This window comes from Cetorhinus maximus, chromosome 11, assembly GCF_964194155.1.
Source record: "Cetorhinus maximus chromosome 11, sCetMax3.hap1.1, whole genome shotgun sequence".
Taxonomy (NCBI): domain Eukaryota; kingdom Metazoa; phylum Chordata; class Chondrichthyes; order Lamniformes; family Cetorhinidae; genus Cetorhinus; species Cetorhinus maximus.
The window spans coordinates 83,501,363-83,517,889 of NC_135889.1; the positions used below are offsets into that span (position 1 = coordinate 83,501,363).

Genomic DNA, 16,527 nt, shown 5'->3' on the forward strand with positions numbered 1-16,527 from the left:
TTCTCCAGTACTTCCCAAAACCTTTACATAGAAAGGCCATCTACACAATTAATATGTGTTGTGTCAGTATTAAGATATCAGGTGGTATTGAGGTAAGTCATACTCAAGTTCACTTTCCTGCAGATTAACAAAATACTTTTGATCCTTAGTGCAAATACAGCACAAAACAATGGGAAAAAGTATGATGTGGCAGCAAAGCATTCTAATAGAGCATAGGTAAGAAAATAATGTACCTTTACAATCTGAGATATTCAGTACTAAATTGACATCTAAGACGTTGTAATTTTGGATTGATAATGTTGAGTATGTAGCAGTCACTGTATGAGTCAGGATAACCATCTCAAAGATCCATCTTTCAGTTGAAAAAGCACAGTGGTGCACATGACTACAACTACCACATTTCACTTCCGTTTATCTGCAACTCCACTCATACCCCCCCTGCCATTTTTCTGGTCAACTCCTGTGTGAACCATCTATCTTCTATCTTATCAGATCAGTGTCACAGAATCAGAATCACAGAATCACACAGTGCAGAAGAGGCCCTTCGGCCCATCGAGTCTGCACCGACACGTGAGAAACACCTGACCTACCTACCTAATCCCATTTACAAGCACTTGGTCCATAGCCTTGAATGTTATGATGTGCCAAGTGCTCATCCAGGTACTTTTTAGAGGATGTGAGGCAACCCGCCTCCACCACCCTCCGAGGCAGCACATTCCAGACCATCATCACCCTCTGGGTAAAAAAGGTTTTCCTCACATCCCCCCTAAACCTGCTGCCCCCCACCTTGAACTTATGACCCCTCGTGACTGACCCTTCAACTAAGGGGAACAGCTGTTCCCTACCCACCCTGTCCATGCCCCTCATAATCTTGTACACCTCGATCAGGTTGCCCGGTCTTCTCTGCTTCAACGAAAACAACCCAAGTCTATCCAACCTCTCTTCATAACTTAAATGTTTCATCCCAGGCAACATCCTGGTGAATCTCCTCTGCACCCCCTCCAGTGTAATCACATCCTTCCTATAATGTGGCGACCAGAACTGCACACAGTACTCCAGCTGTGGCCTCACCAAGGGTCTATACAACTCCAACATGACCTTCCTACTTTTGTAATCTATGCCTCGATTGATAAAGGCAAGTGTTCCATATGCTTTTTTCACCACCCCACTAACATGCCCCTCCGCCTTCAGGGATCTATGGACGCACACGCCAAGGTCCCTTTGTTCCTCAGAACTTCCTAGTGCCATGCCGTTCATTGAATACTTCGTTGTCAAATTACTCCTTCCTCAAATTACTCCTTCCAAAGTATATCACCTCACACTTTTGAGGGTTAAATTCCATCTGCCACTTATCTGCCCATTTGACCATCCCGTCTATATCTTCCTGTAGCCCAAGACACCCAACCTCACTGTTAACCACCCGGCCAATCTTTGTGTCATCCGCAAACTTACTAATCCTACCCCCCACATAGTCATCTATGTCGTTTATATAAATGACAAATAATAGGGGACTGAGCACAGATCCCTGTGGTACGCCACTGGACACTGGCTTCCAGTCACTAAAGCATCCTTCCGTCATCACCCTCTGTCTCCTACAACTAAGCGAATTTTGAATCCACTTTATCAAATTACCCTGTATCCCATGTGCATTTGCCTTCCTTATAAGTCTCCCATGTGGGACCTTGTCAAAGACTTTGCTGAAATCCACATAGACTACATCGACTACACTACCCTCATCTACACACCTGGTCACCTCCTCAAAAAATTCAATCAAATTTGTTAGGCATGACCTCCCTCTGACAAAGCCATGCTGACTATCCCTGATCAAACCTTGCCTCTCCAAGTGGAGATAGATTCTCTCCCTCAGAATTTTCTCCAATAGTTTCCCTATCACTGACGTGAGACTCACTGGCCTGTAGTTCCCTGGCTTATCTCTACAACCCTTCTTAAATAGCGAAACCACATTAGCTGTTATCCAGTCCTCTGGCACCTCCCCCGTGGCCAGAGAGGAATTAAAAATTTGGGCCAGAGCCCCTGTGATCTCCTCTATTGCCTCCCTCAGCAGTCTGGGACACAAATCCCCCGGACCTGCAGATTTGTCCACTTTTAAGCCTACCAACACCTCCAATACCTTGTCACTCCCTATATCAATTTGCTTAAGAACCTCACAGTTTTTCTCCGTGAGTTCGATACCTTCATCCTCATTCTCTTCTTGTCATCAGCACATGCACAACTCAACTCACTTACACTAATGTGACCATACGTGATGGTAATTATAGAGCTAACCAAATGGCTTAGTGTACATCAGGGCTGTCAGAATCAGTACAGCAGATGTGGGCTGGGTCATAGCATTTGTTAGAAGATGTTACTTTTTAGATGAAAACAAAAGGTTGTGTGTGTCCCAGATATAAATGATCTTCAGAGACATATATGGCTTCTATCTTCTGTTTAAAGATGTAAAAATAGATGTTTCTTTCAAAAAGTGTTCTAGGTTTCTAACTGCTGTTACAGTTCTCCTGGCCATTTTTGTTTGGTCAGTTTATGGGTGGGATTTTCCAGCCCTGCCCACCACCGGGATCATCCGGCCCTGCTGAAAGCCAATGGAATTTTGACTGGGCCGCCGAATCTCTGGCGACGGGTCCCGCCACAACGGGACCAGAAAATCCCGGCCTATATGTAGTGTAATTGAGTTGAGTTGCGCATGTGCTGATGGAACTGATCTGATAAGATAGAAGATAGATGGTCACACAGGAATTGACCAGAAAAATGGCAGGGGGTATAAGTGGAGTTGCATATAAAAGGAAGTGAAATTTGGTAGCTGTAGTCATGTGCAGTTACCCTGTGCTTTTTTAGCTGAAACATGGATCTTTGAGATAGTCATCATGACTAATACAGTGACTGCTACATACTCAACATCGGACCAAAGTTGTCAATCCAAAACTACAATGTTTTAGATGTCAATTTAGTACTGAATATCTCAGATTGTAAAGGTACAATATTTTCTTACTTTTGCTCTATTAGAATGCTTTGCTGCCACATCATACTTTTCCCCATTGTTTTGTGCTGTATTTGCACTAAGGAACAGAAGTATTTTGTTAATCTGCAGGAAAGTGAACTTGAGTATGACTTACCTCAATACCAACTGCTATCTTAGCCTGACACATATGAATGCCCATGTCATGTTTTAAGATTCTCCAACCAAGCTATTAAGGAAACATCACTTAAAAGTCTATCCCTGACTTGCTGGTCTAATGCTGGAATTTTTCCCTGCTAAAACAGTGCTGTTTACAAGCATAGAGTACTGAGGATACACAGTCTGAGGATACGGGGTAGAACATTTAGGACTGAGATGAGGAGAAATTTCTTCGCCCAGAGAGTGGTGAGCCTGTGGAATTTTCTACTACAGAAAATAGTTGAGGCCAAAACATTGTATGTTTTCAAGAAGGAGTTAGATATAGCTCTTGGGGCGAAAGGGATCAAAGGATACAGGGAGCGAGTGGGAGCAGGCCGTTGAGTTGGATGATCAGCCATGATCATAATGAATGACGGAGCAGGCTTGAAGGGCCGAATTGCCTACTCCTGCTCCTATTTTCTATGTTTCTATGTTTAGCTTCCCTCTGCTTGTCTAGCCAGGACAATTCCACCATTTAGGGTATTACAGAGTTACTTTGACTCAAGCAGGAAGGATGCCCATCTCCAGTCAGCAAAATGAGCCTAGCCAACTGGCCAATTATCAACAGTGCCCTGAAACGGACTCCCTATTTCCATGCTCAGTCTCGCCTTATGATTTGTGAACTATTCCACCCTAGTAAACATCACCAACTTAATAGTGGAAAGAAAGAGTTAACATTTTGAGTCCGTATGGACTCAAAACGTTAACCCTGTTTCTCTCCACAGATGCTGTTAGACCTGCTGAGTTTTTCCAGAATTTTCTGTTTTTGCTTCAGATTTCCAGCATCCACAGTATTTTGCTTTTATCAACTTAATAGTTACTGCTTTGACCTCTTTAAAAGGAAACTAAAAATTAAGGGCAGAAGAGAAAAAGAAATGACTGTAAAGAAATGAAAGAAAATTCTACCTGAACAGAGCCACATGCAACAGGAAGGCAGGTATCAAGGCTAGAAATTGTCCACTCAGTTGCTCTTTAACACAGCCATGGCATTAGAATCCTTCTTCACACGCATCATAAAATGCGGAATGAAGATGACCTGCACCCTGTGAATGAGGCTTTCTTTTAGAATGACCCTGGCAAGGGTTTTTTTTTATTATTACTCATTTACGGGGTGTGGGCGTCACTGGCTAGGCCAGCATTTATTGCCCATCCCTAATTGCCCTTAAGAAGATGGTGATGAGCTGCCTTTTTGAACCACTGCAGTCCATGTGGTGTAGGCACACTCACAGTGCTGTTAGGGAGGGAGGATTTTGACCCAGCAACAGTGAAAGAATGACGATATATTTCCAAGTCAAGATGGTGAGTAGCTTGGAGGGGAGCTTCCAGGTGGTGGTGTTCACATGTATCTGCTGCCTTCTCCTTCCAGATGGTAGCAGTCATGGTTTTGGAAGGTGCTGCCTAAGGAGTCTTGGTGAGTTTCTGCAGTGCATCTTGCAGATGGTACACACTGCTGCCACTGTTCGTCAGTGGTGGAGGGAGTGAATGTTCGTGGAAGGGGTGACAATTAAGTGGGCTGCTTTGTCCTGAATGATGTCAAGCTTCATGAGTGTTGTTGGCGCTGCACTCACCCGGGCAAGTGGGGAGTATTCTATCACACACTTAACTTGTGCCTTGTAGAAGGTGGACAGGCTTTGGGGAGTCAGGAGATGAGTAATTCACCACAGGATTCCTAGCCTCTGACCTGCACTTGTAGCCACAGTATTTATAGCTAGACCAGTTCAGTTTCTTGTCAATGGTAACCCCCAGGATATTGATAGTCAGGGATTCAGCGATGGTAATGTCATTGAGTGTCAAGAGGCGATGTTTAGATTCTCTCTTGTTGGAGATGGTCATTGCCTGGCACTTGTGTGACGAGAATGTTACTTGCCATTTGTCAGCTCAAGTGTGGATATTGTCCAGGTCCTGCTGCATTTGGACATGGACTGCTTCAGTATCTGAGGAGTCACGAATGGTGCTGAACATTGTGCAATCATCAGTGAACATCCTTACTTCCAACCTTATGAATGGAAGGAAGGCCATTGATGAAGCACCTGAATTTGGTTGGGTCTTGGACACTATCCTGAGGAACTCCTGCAGTGATGTCCTGGAAATGAGATGATTGGCCTCCAACAACCACAACCATCTTCCTTTGGGTCAGGATGGCTGGAGGAAATCCTGATAAGGCCTGTGGAGGCAAGGACATGGAAGGTAGGCGTGGAAGTGTTTCCACCTCGGTTCTCTGGCTCTTCCCTTGAGATTATGCTGCAAGTGATGATGGCCAGAAGGGGCACGTTGTTTCCGGTGAATCGGAGTAAAAGGCCATCCACCCAAAGTAAATAGGCATGGCTGGAAGTTGTGGAGGCTGCCAGTGCTGGTCGGGTTCCTTACAGCAGTCATCAGCCTGGGCTTCAGATGGTAGCCCTGGCCTCCAAGAAGTCAACTGCTGACAAAAACCTGCAGGTCATGCAATGCCGCATAATGAATGAATCATGGCAGCTCCTGGGATAACTAGCACATACAAGGATGATCACAAACTGAATATTGAAGGAGTGGAATCTCTTGTGATTAATGAAGACTCTAGGCAGATCTGAGGATGCCTTGACTGCCTTGACCTAACAGCCCTCTATGCCTGACTGGCCTCATCTGTGTCAAAGTGGCTGCCTTGATATAAAAGGCACTGGTAACCTGGGAAATAAATTATGGGCAGAAGATTGAGAGATCCTTGAAATGCCATCAGCAGTTCCCTGGAAGGAGCCGAAGACAAAGAAATTCAGGGCTCTGATGATCTTGACAGCGACTGATTGTGCCCACCTCATCCTCTTGGAAGGGGGTCTTGCAGATGTCAGCCACAACCTGTTGCAAAAATCTGAACCCCCTGAGTGACTGCTGCTCCATCATGTTGAGAAAGCTGATCCTCTGCTGATCCCTGTGTTAGGAGCATCCTTCCTTCAACCTGAAGCTCTGCCCCCACCCGCCCCATGTTCTGTGGAGCAGCATGTGACTGAGGACAAGGCTGCTACTGTTAGTGTTGCTACTGTTGCTGTTCCTAGTGCTGTTGGTGTTGCAACTGTTGGTGTGGCTCCTGGGGCTGCTCCTGTTGTTGAAACTTATGTTATGAAGTCCATACCACTGCTGCAAAAGTTACTCCCTTGCTATAGTGAATGCTGACAGCAGGTAAATTGAGATGAAGCTGAGTACGCTGCAAGGTAGGTGAAAGCATTTTTAAAAAGTTGGAAATGAGCTCCGAGCAGTGAAATCAGGCTCCCTGAACAAATCCTGTAAAGTACTGGTCAAAAATGTTGGAATTTTACTCTTTAAAGACTTCCCAGCACTATATTTTTATTTGTCAATCACTCCCTACTGTACTTCTGGCAAGTTCCACACAGCTAGGCAAGCCAATGCAATAGCTGTGAAGATCAGAATGCTGGGTTAAATTCTCAATTAGTTGCCTTTTTGAATATTTTGATAACTTGCCCAGCAGCTCCACAGAGATTCCCTACTCACCTACAAACCCAACCAAGTAAAACCCAGAGCTGATGTGATTTTCTTTCCTTGCCTTTCACAGCACCCATCCTGCACCCTCTACCCGACCCTGCCCTCACCCAAACCAGCCTTCCTTGGAAGTTGAAATTCTGCCCATAGGTGCAGAAAAAAAAACTGAGAAAAGGAATGAACATAAGCAATAATGGGTGAAACAAAGTGAGAATGAATTTAACAGAACAAGGACACTACGATCAGTTAAAGATAATTCTAACCAATTTGGCTCAACTGTGTGAATCAGAAATGTACAGAACAATAGGATGTATTCATGTTACTTATTAACTGTGACAGTCCAGATGGAAAACACTGCTATGCAGGCAACTTCAAACAGCAAGGCAGAGTGCATCAGTACTAGCTAATTATTAACTTGAAGGAAAGTTTCAACAAAATAATGATACACTCTAAAAATCTGCCGCAATGTCTTGAGAACATGACTATTTAGTACACTTTCCCTCGGAGACTATCTGAAACAGTGGATTTAAAGAGGATGGCTAGGTTAAACACAGGTCCATCTTAAATATCACAACCATGCTGCAAAACCTAACTAAGAGCAATGCCACAGGAGATCAGGTAGAAAATGTAGGAAGAACTTGCTTTTTCACAATAACGTTTTGCATCTCTCAGGATATTGCAAAGCATTTCACACACAGGATTTAAGAGGTGGTGCCACGCAAAGAGTCGGGATACTGGCTGTCCCTCAGCCATTGAGGAGTGTCAATTGGCTGGAGGCGAGGCTTCCGTCCTTCACTGAGGAGTAAGTCTTGCCTCAGAGAGCTGTCAGCCAATCAGATTGGCCAGCAGCTCTGTAGCCCAGCAGCGTCACCTAGGTGTGGTAGCCACTGCTGGGACCACAAACAGTCCCCAGAGTCTAAGTCCTGGAGCCATGATGAAGGTAAGTGCAGGGGGTGTGACAGGAGGATCAGAAGGGAAGGTCAGGTTGGGGGGTGGATGTTCTTGATGGAGATGCTCGGGGGGCAGGAAGCACCCGGAGAGGGTGGGGCCCTGATGTGGAAAGCCAGTGAGAGAGCATGCCTGCCTTCCTGCCAGAGGCCTGATAAGGGTAACTTGCCAGGCTTCACCCTTGCTCTTGACCTCCTTTAGTAGTCATTCATTGAGGATAGTCGGGGTCGGGCAGGAGGGCAGCGGGAAGGCCAGCAAACTATACCACCTAGCACCCACCACCCCAGTGAGGATCTAATAAATTTTGCCCAGTCGGTATTTCTGAATCTCTCCCAAACATTTAAAAAAAGGAAAACAAAAACAGAATTACCTGGAAAAACTCAGCAGGTCTGGCAGCATCGGTGGAGAAGAAAAGAGTTGACGTTTCGAGTCCTCATGACCCTTCAGCAGAACTGAGTATAGTTAGGAGAGGGGTGAAATATAAGCTGGTTTAAGGTGGGGGGGGTGGTGTGGGGGGAGAGAAGTTGGGGGGGCGGGCGGGGGGTGTGGTTGTAGGGACAAGCAAGCAGTGATAGGAGCAGATAATCAAAGATGTCACAGACAAAAGGATCAAAGAGGTGTTGAAGGTGGTGATATTATCTAAGAAAATGTGCTAATTAAGAATGGATGGCAGGACACTCAAGGTACAGCTCTAGTGGTGAAGGGAAGATGTGTTTGGTGGTGGCATCATGCTGGAGTTGGCGGAAATGGCGGAGGATGATCCTTTGAATGCAGAGGCTGGTGGGGTGATAAGTGAGGACAAGGGGGACCCTATCATGTCTTCCCTGTCATATCACATCTTCCCTTCACCCCACCTGGCAGCATTCCATAGGGATCGTTCCCTCCGGGACACCCTGGTCCACTCCTCCATCACCCCCTACTCCTCAACCCCCACCTATGGCACCTCCCCATGCCCACGCAGAAGATGCAACACCTGCCCCTTCACTTCCTCTCTCCTCGCCGTCCAAGGGCCCAAACACTCCTTTCAAGTGAAGCCGCATTTCACTTGCATTTCCCCTAACTTAGTCTACTGCATTCGTTGCTCCCAATGCGGTCTCCTCTACATTGGAGAGACCAAACGCAAACTGGGCGACCACTTTGCAGAACACCTGCAGTCTGTCCGCAAGAAAAACCCAAACCTCCCTGTCGCTTGCCATTTTAACACTCCACCCTGCTCTCTTGCCCACATGTCTGTCCTTGGCTTGCTGCATTGTTCCAGTGAAGCCCAACACAAACTGGAGGAACAGCACCTCATCTTCCGACTAGGCACTATACAGCCTTCCGGACTGAATATTGAATTCAACAACTTTAGATCTTAAACTCCCTCCCCCCCCATCCCCACCCCGTTTCTTCCCCCTTCCTTTTGTTTTTTTTAATAATTTATATAGATTTTTCTTTTCCCACCTATTTCCATTATTTTTAAATCTACAACTGTAATACCTTGTCAGCGTTTCCACCCCAGCCCCACTAGAGCTGTACCTTGAGTGTCCTGCCATCCATTCTTAATTAGCACTTTTCTTAGATAATATCACCACCTTGAACACCCCTTTGATCCTTTTGTCTGTGACATCTTTTGATTATCTGCTCCTATCACTGCTTGCTTGTCCCTACAACCACACCCCCCCACCCCCCCAACTTCTCTTGCCCCACACCACCCCCCCCACCTTAAACCAGCTTATATTTCACCCCTCTCCTAACTATACTCAGTTCTGCTGAAGGGTCATGAGGACTCGAAACGTCAACTCCATTCTTCTCCGCCGATGCTGCCAGACCTGCTGAGTTTTTCCAGGTAATTCTGTTTTTGTTTTGGATTTCCAGCATCCGCAGTAGTTTTTTGTTTTTATCTCTGTATTTAAAAAAAGGAACTTGATATCATTTCTGGAACAAGTTTTTACTTGCTACAAATTTTAAGCAACTCTTGATTGTCGGATTTGTGGATTTCCAGGCTGACTACCAAATGGATTAGTCTGGTAAACCACAAGTTACTAAAGAAGGAAAGAAAACCCAGACCCAAAGAGGTCTGTGCGAAAGAGTTTCCCCAGATACTTTTCCAGCACAGTTCCATAAGTAAGGATCATAAATTTTAAATTCATTATAGGAACCAGTTTTTTGCAATGAAGACTGCTGTATAAGTAAAAAAAGGAGGGTACACAAAGAAAGAATGAAGGATACAAAATGATGGAAAAACTCAGCAGGTCTGACAGAATCTGTGGAGAGAAAGACAGAGTTAATGCTTCAAGTCCATATGACTCTTCTTCAGAGCTAAAGAGAAGTAAAAATGTGGTGAAATTTATACTGTTTAAGGGGGTGGAACAGGTGAAGCTGGATAGAAGGCCAGCGGTAGGTGGAGGCAAAGGAGAGATTGCAAAATATGTCATAAACAAGAGGTCAAAGGGGTGTTAATTGTGGTGGTACTAGCTAAAGGAGGTGCTAATGGTGACATTAAGAGTAGAAAGCAGAATGTGATAATAGCTGGACCAGGGTAAGCACTCTGGAAAGAACAACATGAGCAAGTTGAGACATATGGCCCTAGTGGGGGGTGGGGTGGGGTGGGGGGAGGGGATGGTGGTGGGAAAAAAGATTCTTAAAGAATGAAGGATACCTGGAGGCATCAGTGATTTTGCAATAAGCAAAGCTGTTGTAAGAGAAGACTATTTGAAGGAATGATCACCTATCATATTTGCTGGAACAAGAATTTTAATCATGTGAAACTAATTCTCAAACTCTATCTCCAAACATAAATCTTCTCCATAAAGAGATTATAAGATCACAAGAAACAGGAGCAGGAGTAGGCCTGTAGGAGCCTGTGTGAAGTGTTGCGAATATCTCTGTAGCACTCACACTTTATTCTACTGTCCTGAACTAATCTGTTTATGAATGACATGCTGCATCATAGAAACATGAAGGTCAGCATCATGTAATTAAAAAGTCATCAATGTTCCTACTGTGTTTTCCTCAGTTCTTCGCTCCACCTTCCCTGAGGGTTTTGACTTCAGTTGATTCCAGCAGAGAAGTTACAAGAGGAAAACAGTGACAAAAATTGTTCTGTAGTGTTCACTGGTCTTCTTCATGGCACATAATCGAGACTATTCATCGAGGAAACTATTTCAGCACTTCACAAAATGCACTTTCATTAATCCCCAAAAGTGTTGTAACATAATAGGGCAGATCATTTTTGTGGTTGCTTTCCCTGGTGCCCTGTCTTTGTCACACCACATTAAACAGAGATTAATTATGGGTAAGGACATTCCATAACAATAATTTTAGTAAAATGAAAAATGTAGATTACAAAGGGCCCAACTATTAAACTCTGTGCTCTTAAAGCATCATATAAAGTTATATACACAGCTGCACCTGAGCAGTTGAATAATAAACAGTTGCTACAAGGTATAATGGTCCTATCATTATAAACATTATAAATATAAACCCAGCAAAATCAGAAGGGATGTAGTTAATCTTGGTTCGGAATGCAAAATGGGCACTAACAATTGGCAGTTCATTTAATACTCAGCATTAAAGTCGAAGAAAAGGGTACAAAATGGAGTGCTGATTGGATATTGCCATTTTGTGCTATCACGCAAGATGAATTTTACCCCCAGCATTGTTTAAATAGTTAAGTAAAGGTAGTTGGATCTCAATTAAAACATTTTTTTGCCTTTTATTTTTTCCTTATGTATTAATGGTTATATTATGACAAATAGATATTAATGGCTGAATGTTTTCTTACATGATGATGCCTAAATTGCTAAGACTTTGTAAATGTCATGTCAAGAAATACAGCCCAAATCTTCCAGTATCTGTATTGTTAAGCTGGGAGTTAAGTTGGGAGTTGTATGTCAGGACCTCGCAGAAGCCCTTGACACAGACACATGCTCTGAAATTGCCTGCGAAGCTTAAACTTCTGACTTGCTGACTTCCGCTGCCCGGAACCTCCATGAATGTCTCCGACACTGTGCACAGTGTCAGAGACTTGGGCCAGGCATGTGGGACTTACCTGGCCATCTACCTAGGGAAAGTTATGCTGGTTAGGACTTGGTCTGGCTCAGTGATTAGTCAGCAAATCTGCACTGAGTACCACAACCGACAGCATCCCCCCCCCCACCCCACACCCACCCACCCCCAAATCAGCACTAACCCAACCTGACTATTCACCCCCAGCCGACTACCTCCACCAACCCAACTGCCTCCCTGACCCGACTACCCAACCCATTTACCCACCCAGGCACTCACCCATTCATACCCACCCACTCACTTACTCACTCTGCCACCCACTCACTAACCCGCTGGAAGACTTGAAACCTTTATAAACTTACCTGAATATGGCAGCTAATGTAGTAAAAAAGAGGCAATTACTCTCTTCGCCCATCTTCTCCTACACTCGTTTGGTCTTTCATGGAGATGCCTGCGCTGACCCATTGGTGCAGCAGCCAGGATCAAAAGTCCCAGTTGACAGTGTGGAAAAAGGTCATGCAGCAGAAATCTTCACTGGCAGTGGCAACGCGCACAGCATCGATACTGACCGGAAGATCCGGGCCACAATTTTCAAGGACAATACAGGATAAAAATTTTATAGATATTTAGGAATATTGCATGACCTAGCTTTAAAGAGCATGGAGAATCCTTGCAGAATATTTTTTCAAGAGACGAAATAGCTGGGTAAAGTCCCTAACAGAATGATATTATGTTTTTGAATCTTTTTATTCTGGATATATTTCAGGTTTCTGTGTTTCAGACTACTCCTACAAGTGAGCCTCTATAATATCAATAATTGCGAATGACATGAAAATTGGTGGGGTGGTGAGTAGTGAGGAGGATAGCCTTAGATTACAGGAAGATATAGACAGGCTGGTCAGGTGGGCTGATCAGTGGCAAATGGAATTTAATCCAGATAAGTGTGAGGTGATGCACTTGGACAGGGCAAACAAGGCAAAGGAATACATGATGAATGGTAGGACCCTGGGATGTACCGAGGATCAGAGGGACCTTGGTGTGCATGTCCACCGATCCCTTAAGGTAGCGGGACAGGTAGATAAGGTGGTTGAAAAGGCATATGAGACATTTGCCTTTATCAGCCGAGGCATAGAATATAAGAGCAGGGAGGTTATGCTGGAACTGTATAAAAGGCTGGTTATGCCACAGCTAGAGTATTGCGTGCAGTTCTGGAATCTGCATTATAGGAAGGATGTGATTGCACGAGAGAGAGTACAGAGGAGATTTACCAGGATGTTGCCTGAGCTGGAGAGTTTTAGTTATGAGGAGAGATTGGATAGACTGGGGTTATTTTCCTTGGAGCAGAGGAGATTGAGGGGGGACATGATTGAGGTATATAAAATTATGAGGGGCATAGATAGGGTAGACAGGAAGGAACTTTTCCCCTTCGTAGAGGGATCAATAACCAGAGGCATAGATTTAAGGTAAGGGGCAGGAGGTTTACGGGGGATTTAAGGAAGAATTTTTCACACAGAGGGTGGTGGGAATCTGGAACCCACTGCCTGAAAGGGTGGTAGAGGCAAAAACCCTCATAACATTTAAGAAGTATTTGGATGTGCAATCGCGATGCCATGGCATACAAGGCTATGGGCCTAGTGTCAGAAAATGGGATTAGAATAGTTAGGTACTTGTTTGACTGACGCAGACTCGATTGGCCGAAGGGTCTTTTTCTGTGCTGTAGACCTCTATGACTCTATGACTCTGACTTTACACCTACCCTGATAGCTAGGTAATTACGATTGCAAACTAAGTATAACGAACAGAAAAATATTTTTTAGACAATCTTAGCTACTAGTTCTACCCCATGTCACCACTAGATCCTCCTCACAGCTTTGAGAAGCTGTAGAATGACACAACACCAGACCTTGGTTTTCAGCTTTAACTGGCAACCTAATTTATTGAAAAGTAAATTAATAGCCAAGTAAGTGACAGTACTACCTACTCCTCACAAAGAAAATAATAAATGTTCACATTCTTTAGATTAAACCAAATTATCCTTTTGATATACTTCTCTTCAAAACACAGTGAGTACGCTCCAGAAGTGATCATAAATGGCTTTTAGGCATTTGAAAAGTGCTTTATCAATGCAAGTTCTTTCTTTCTTTAGTTATCCTCACCAACCATGGAAATATATGGGCAGTTAATACATTTAGGAGACACTCAAAAGATTGCTGAAAGCCTCTTCCTGTGCTTAAACCCTGGATCAACACTAAAATCTAGAGGGGAGCAAGCTGACAGAATACTAGCTTATGCTCAGCAGAATTTAGTTTTATTCCACTCACAAAGTTGCCAGTCAGGCACATATGTGAGCACATTACATGTGATTCTGATTGAACTGTGTCACTTGGCTCCTTCCTCAAGCAAACTGCTAAATCCTCACAACAACATGGCAAGTTAGGACATGATTTCTGACAGCATAACTAGTTTTTAATCTCGATGTGCAACGACTGAATGAAAGGAGCCAATAACAAGCTAAAACTTGACAAAAATACTTCATTTTATTAGGTGCATTATCTGAGTGTGGAACAGGTTTGTTGGGTCATATGACCTTGTCTTGCTAAATTCTTTCCTAAACTTTTATTTGTCATCCAGCGACTACATTTTGTTTCACAGCCTCGGTTTTACAGGAATAATTCAGTAGTTCAGAGTATTTTAAAAATAATAATATCCAAGTATTAGCTACAAATTAACTTATTGTTTCTCCAGGATATTGAGTACATTAAAAAAAATCATTCAAGGAAAGTATGTGATTTAACAAAAATACTCTGTACATGACAGAAACAAAGAAGTGTAAAGCTGTTACTGTCCTTCACTTAATTAACATCAGGACAATATGTACTTTTTTGAATTTGTTCATTGGCTGTGGGCATCACTGGCAAAGCTGTTATTTATTGGCCATCCCTAATCGCCCATGAGAAGATGGTGGTGAAAATCACTGCAAAAATACTTAAGTATCACTCACCCTACACATGGGTTGTTCTGGTATTTGGGTCCTGTGTATGAAAATGGTGATGTTGGCTTGTCAACAAATGTTCCAAAGCCCAGGCGAAAGTTGCTGGTGAGCTTTGCCATCTCTCGTGATAGCGTTGTACCCAGGACACGGATGTTATCCAAGTCATCTTTCATGGAGAGGGAAAGGTCCATAAGATAGTATAAATCCACAGGATAATCCTCCACCTGCCGCGCCTGCATACGAAATGTGGTCTTGTCACCTATACGGTGTGATAGAAACAATGTTTGTGAATATATATGCTTGGTGAAATCCACAGCATTATCAATTAGGGCTCACTGAATTTATCCTTATCCCATTATGTCACTTCTTGCAGCAGAGTAACAAACTCTCAAGACAAATTTCTATTTTTGCCATAGGGAAAATTAACTTTAGAAAGAACAAAAAGGTTAACTGCTACTAGTACACAACTGGCATGTCAGGAAATGTAATAATTAGAAAAATAAAATATTGCAGAGATTTGTTCCATGTTAAATCATGTTGAAAAATATTCTAAGCACATCTCTGTATTCTACTCAACTGAATATTATTAATACTAATGGGCGTGTCACTGCCACTTCTGCAGATGGATTCATTAAGAACATGAAGTAACATCAAAAGGTGACACAGTGATCTCATTAAAATTGAGGCACAGCTCATGACATCAATGAATGGTGAATAACTTGTTCAATATTTTGTCTCAGCTACACATCTGCGGAAAGATCTCAAGTGGAGGACAAGTGACCTTTCCGCAAGGAAAGGGAAAGGCAAAGGGACAGTCATCCCTGAGTCAACATAAATCTTCTATTAGTCAGGTCACAGCACCACTGATAAAAACCTGGGAGAAATTTATCTGCCAGCTCTATCTGCTGTAGCAGTTGTGCAGTGTGGGGATAACATAAGAGAAAATTAGACAGTAACATGTCTTCAAAATGAAAAAGAGATATGAAAAATAAGTAAAACATTTTATGGATAAATAATTCACCTAAAACCAGATGGATTATGGCAGTTGGAGAAGATGGCTCACCACCACCTTCTCATGGGCAATTAGGGATGGCCAATAAATAACAGCTTTGCCAGTGATGCCCACATCCAATGAATGAATTTTTAAAAATTATATACTTGTCCTGATGTTAATTCAGTTTCCAGAGCAGATCCAGATACAGGATTCTTTGAGCTGTGGAACAGGGTCTGGCCTGCAGTGGTGGTCAATACATCAAATGGGTGGAAATGCAATTGTCTCCACAACAATGAATATGAACATCTCCTGTGGGTCCAACCCAGGAACCTGAAGGATTTATATCTTTTCCAACTTTTAGGCTCAGGGAGAAAATATCCATGGTCAGTAACTCTCCTTTCCCAACTGATGTATTGGCATCAAAATTTCCAACAGGTGCAAATGAGTGAGTGACAAAGATGCAACCATATTGGCATCTGTGCTTGCCTGACCCATAACAATAAATGCTCTCCCGTCAACGAACATGCAAACTAGGAGCAGAAGTCGGACATTCGGCTCCTCGAACCTGTTCTGCCATTCAGTAAGATCATGGCTGATCTGTTTGTGTTTCGAATTCCACATTCCCATCTACCCCCCGGTAACCTTTGATTCCCTTGCCTAACAAGAATCTAATTATCTCCACCTTAAAAAATATTCACTGACCCCACCCCAACCGGCTTCGGAGCCAGAGTTCCAAAGTTGCACAACCCCCTGAGAGAAAAAAATTCCCCTCATCTCTGTCCTAAAAGGATGACCCCTGATTTTAAAACAGCACCCTCTAGTTCTGGACTCACCCAGAAGAGGAAACATCTTTTCTACGTCCACCTTGTCGAGATGGTTCAGGATCTTATATACTTCAATCAAGTCACCCCCTCAGTCTTCTAAACTCCAGTAGAAACAAGCCTAGTCTGCCCAATCTTT

The 16,527-nt window shown here is 43.5% G+C and overlaps 1 protein-coding gene across 1 annotated transcript in view; it reads right to left on the minus strand.

Moving 5' to 3' along the window:
- itgb5 (integrin, beta 5) overlaps window positions 1–16,527 on the minus strand; it is a 187,282-nt gene that overhangs the window by 151,259 nt on the left and 19,496 nt on the right. The window contains exon 4 of the mRNA XM_078552351.1: window positions 14,583–14,832. Within this exon, the coding sequence (XP_078408477.1) occupies window positions 14,583–14,832 (250 nt within the window). The remainder of the gene's footprint in view (window positions 1–14,582; window positions 14,833–16,527) is intronic.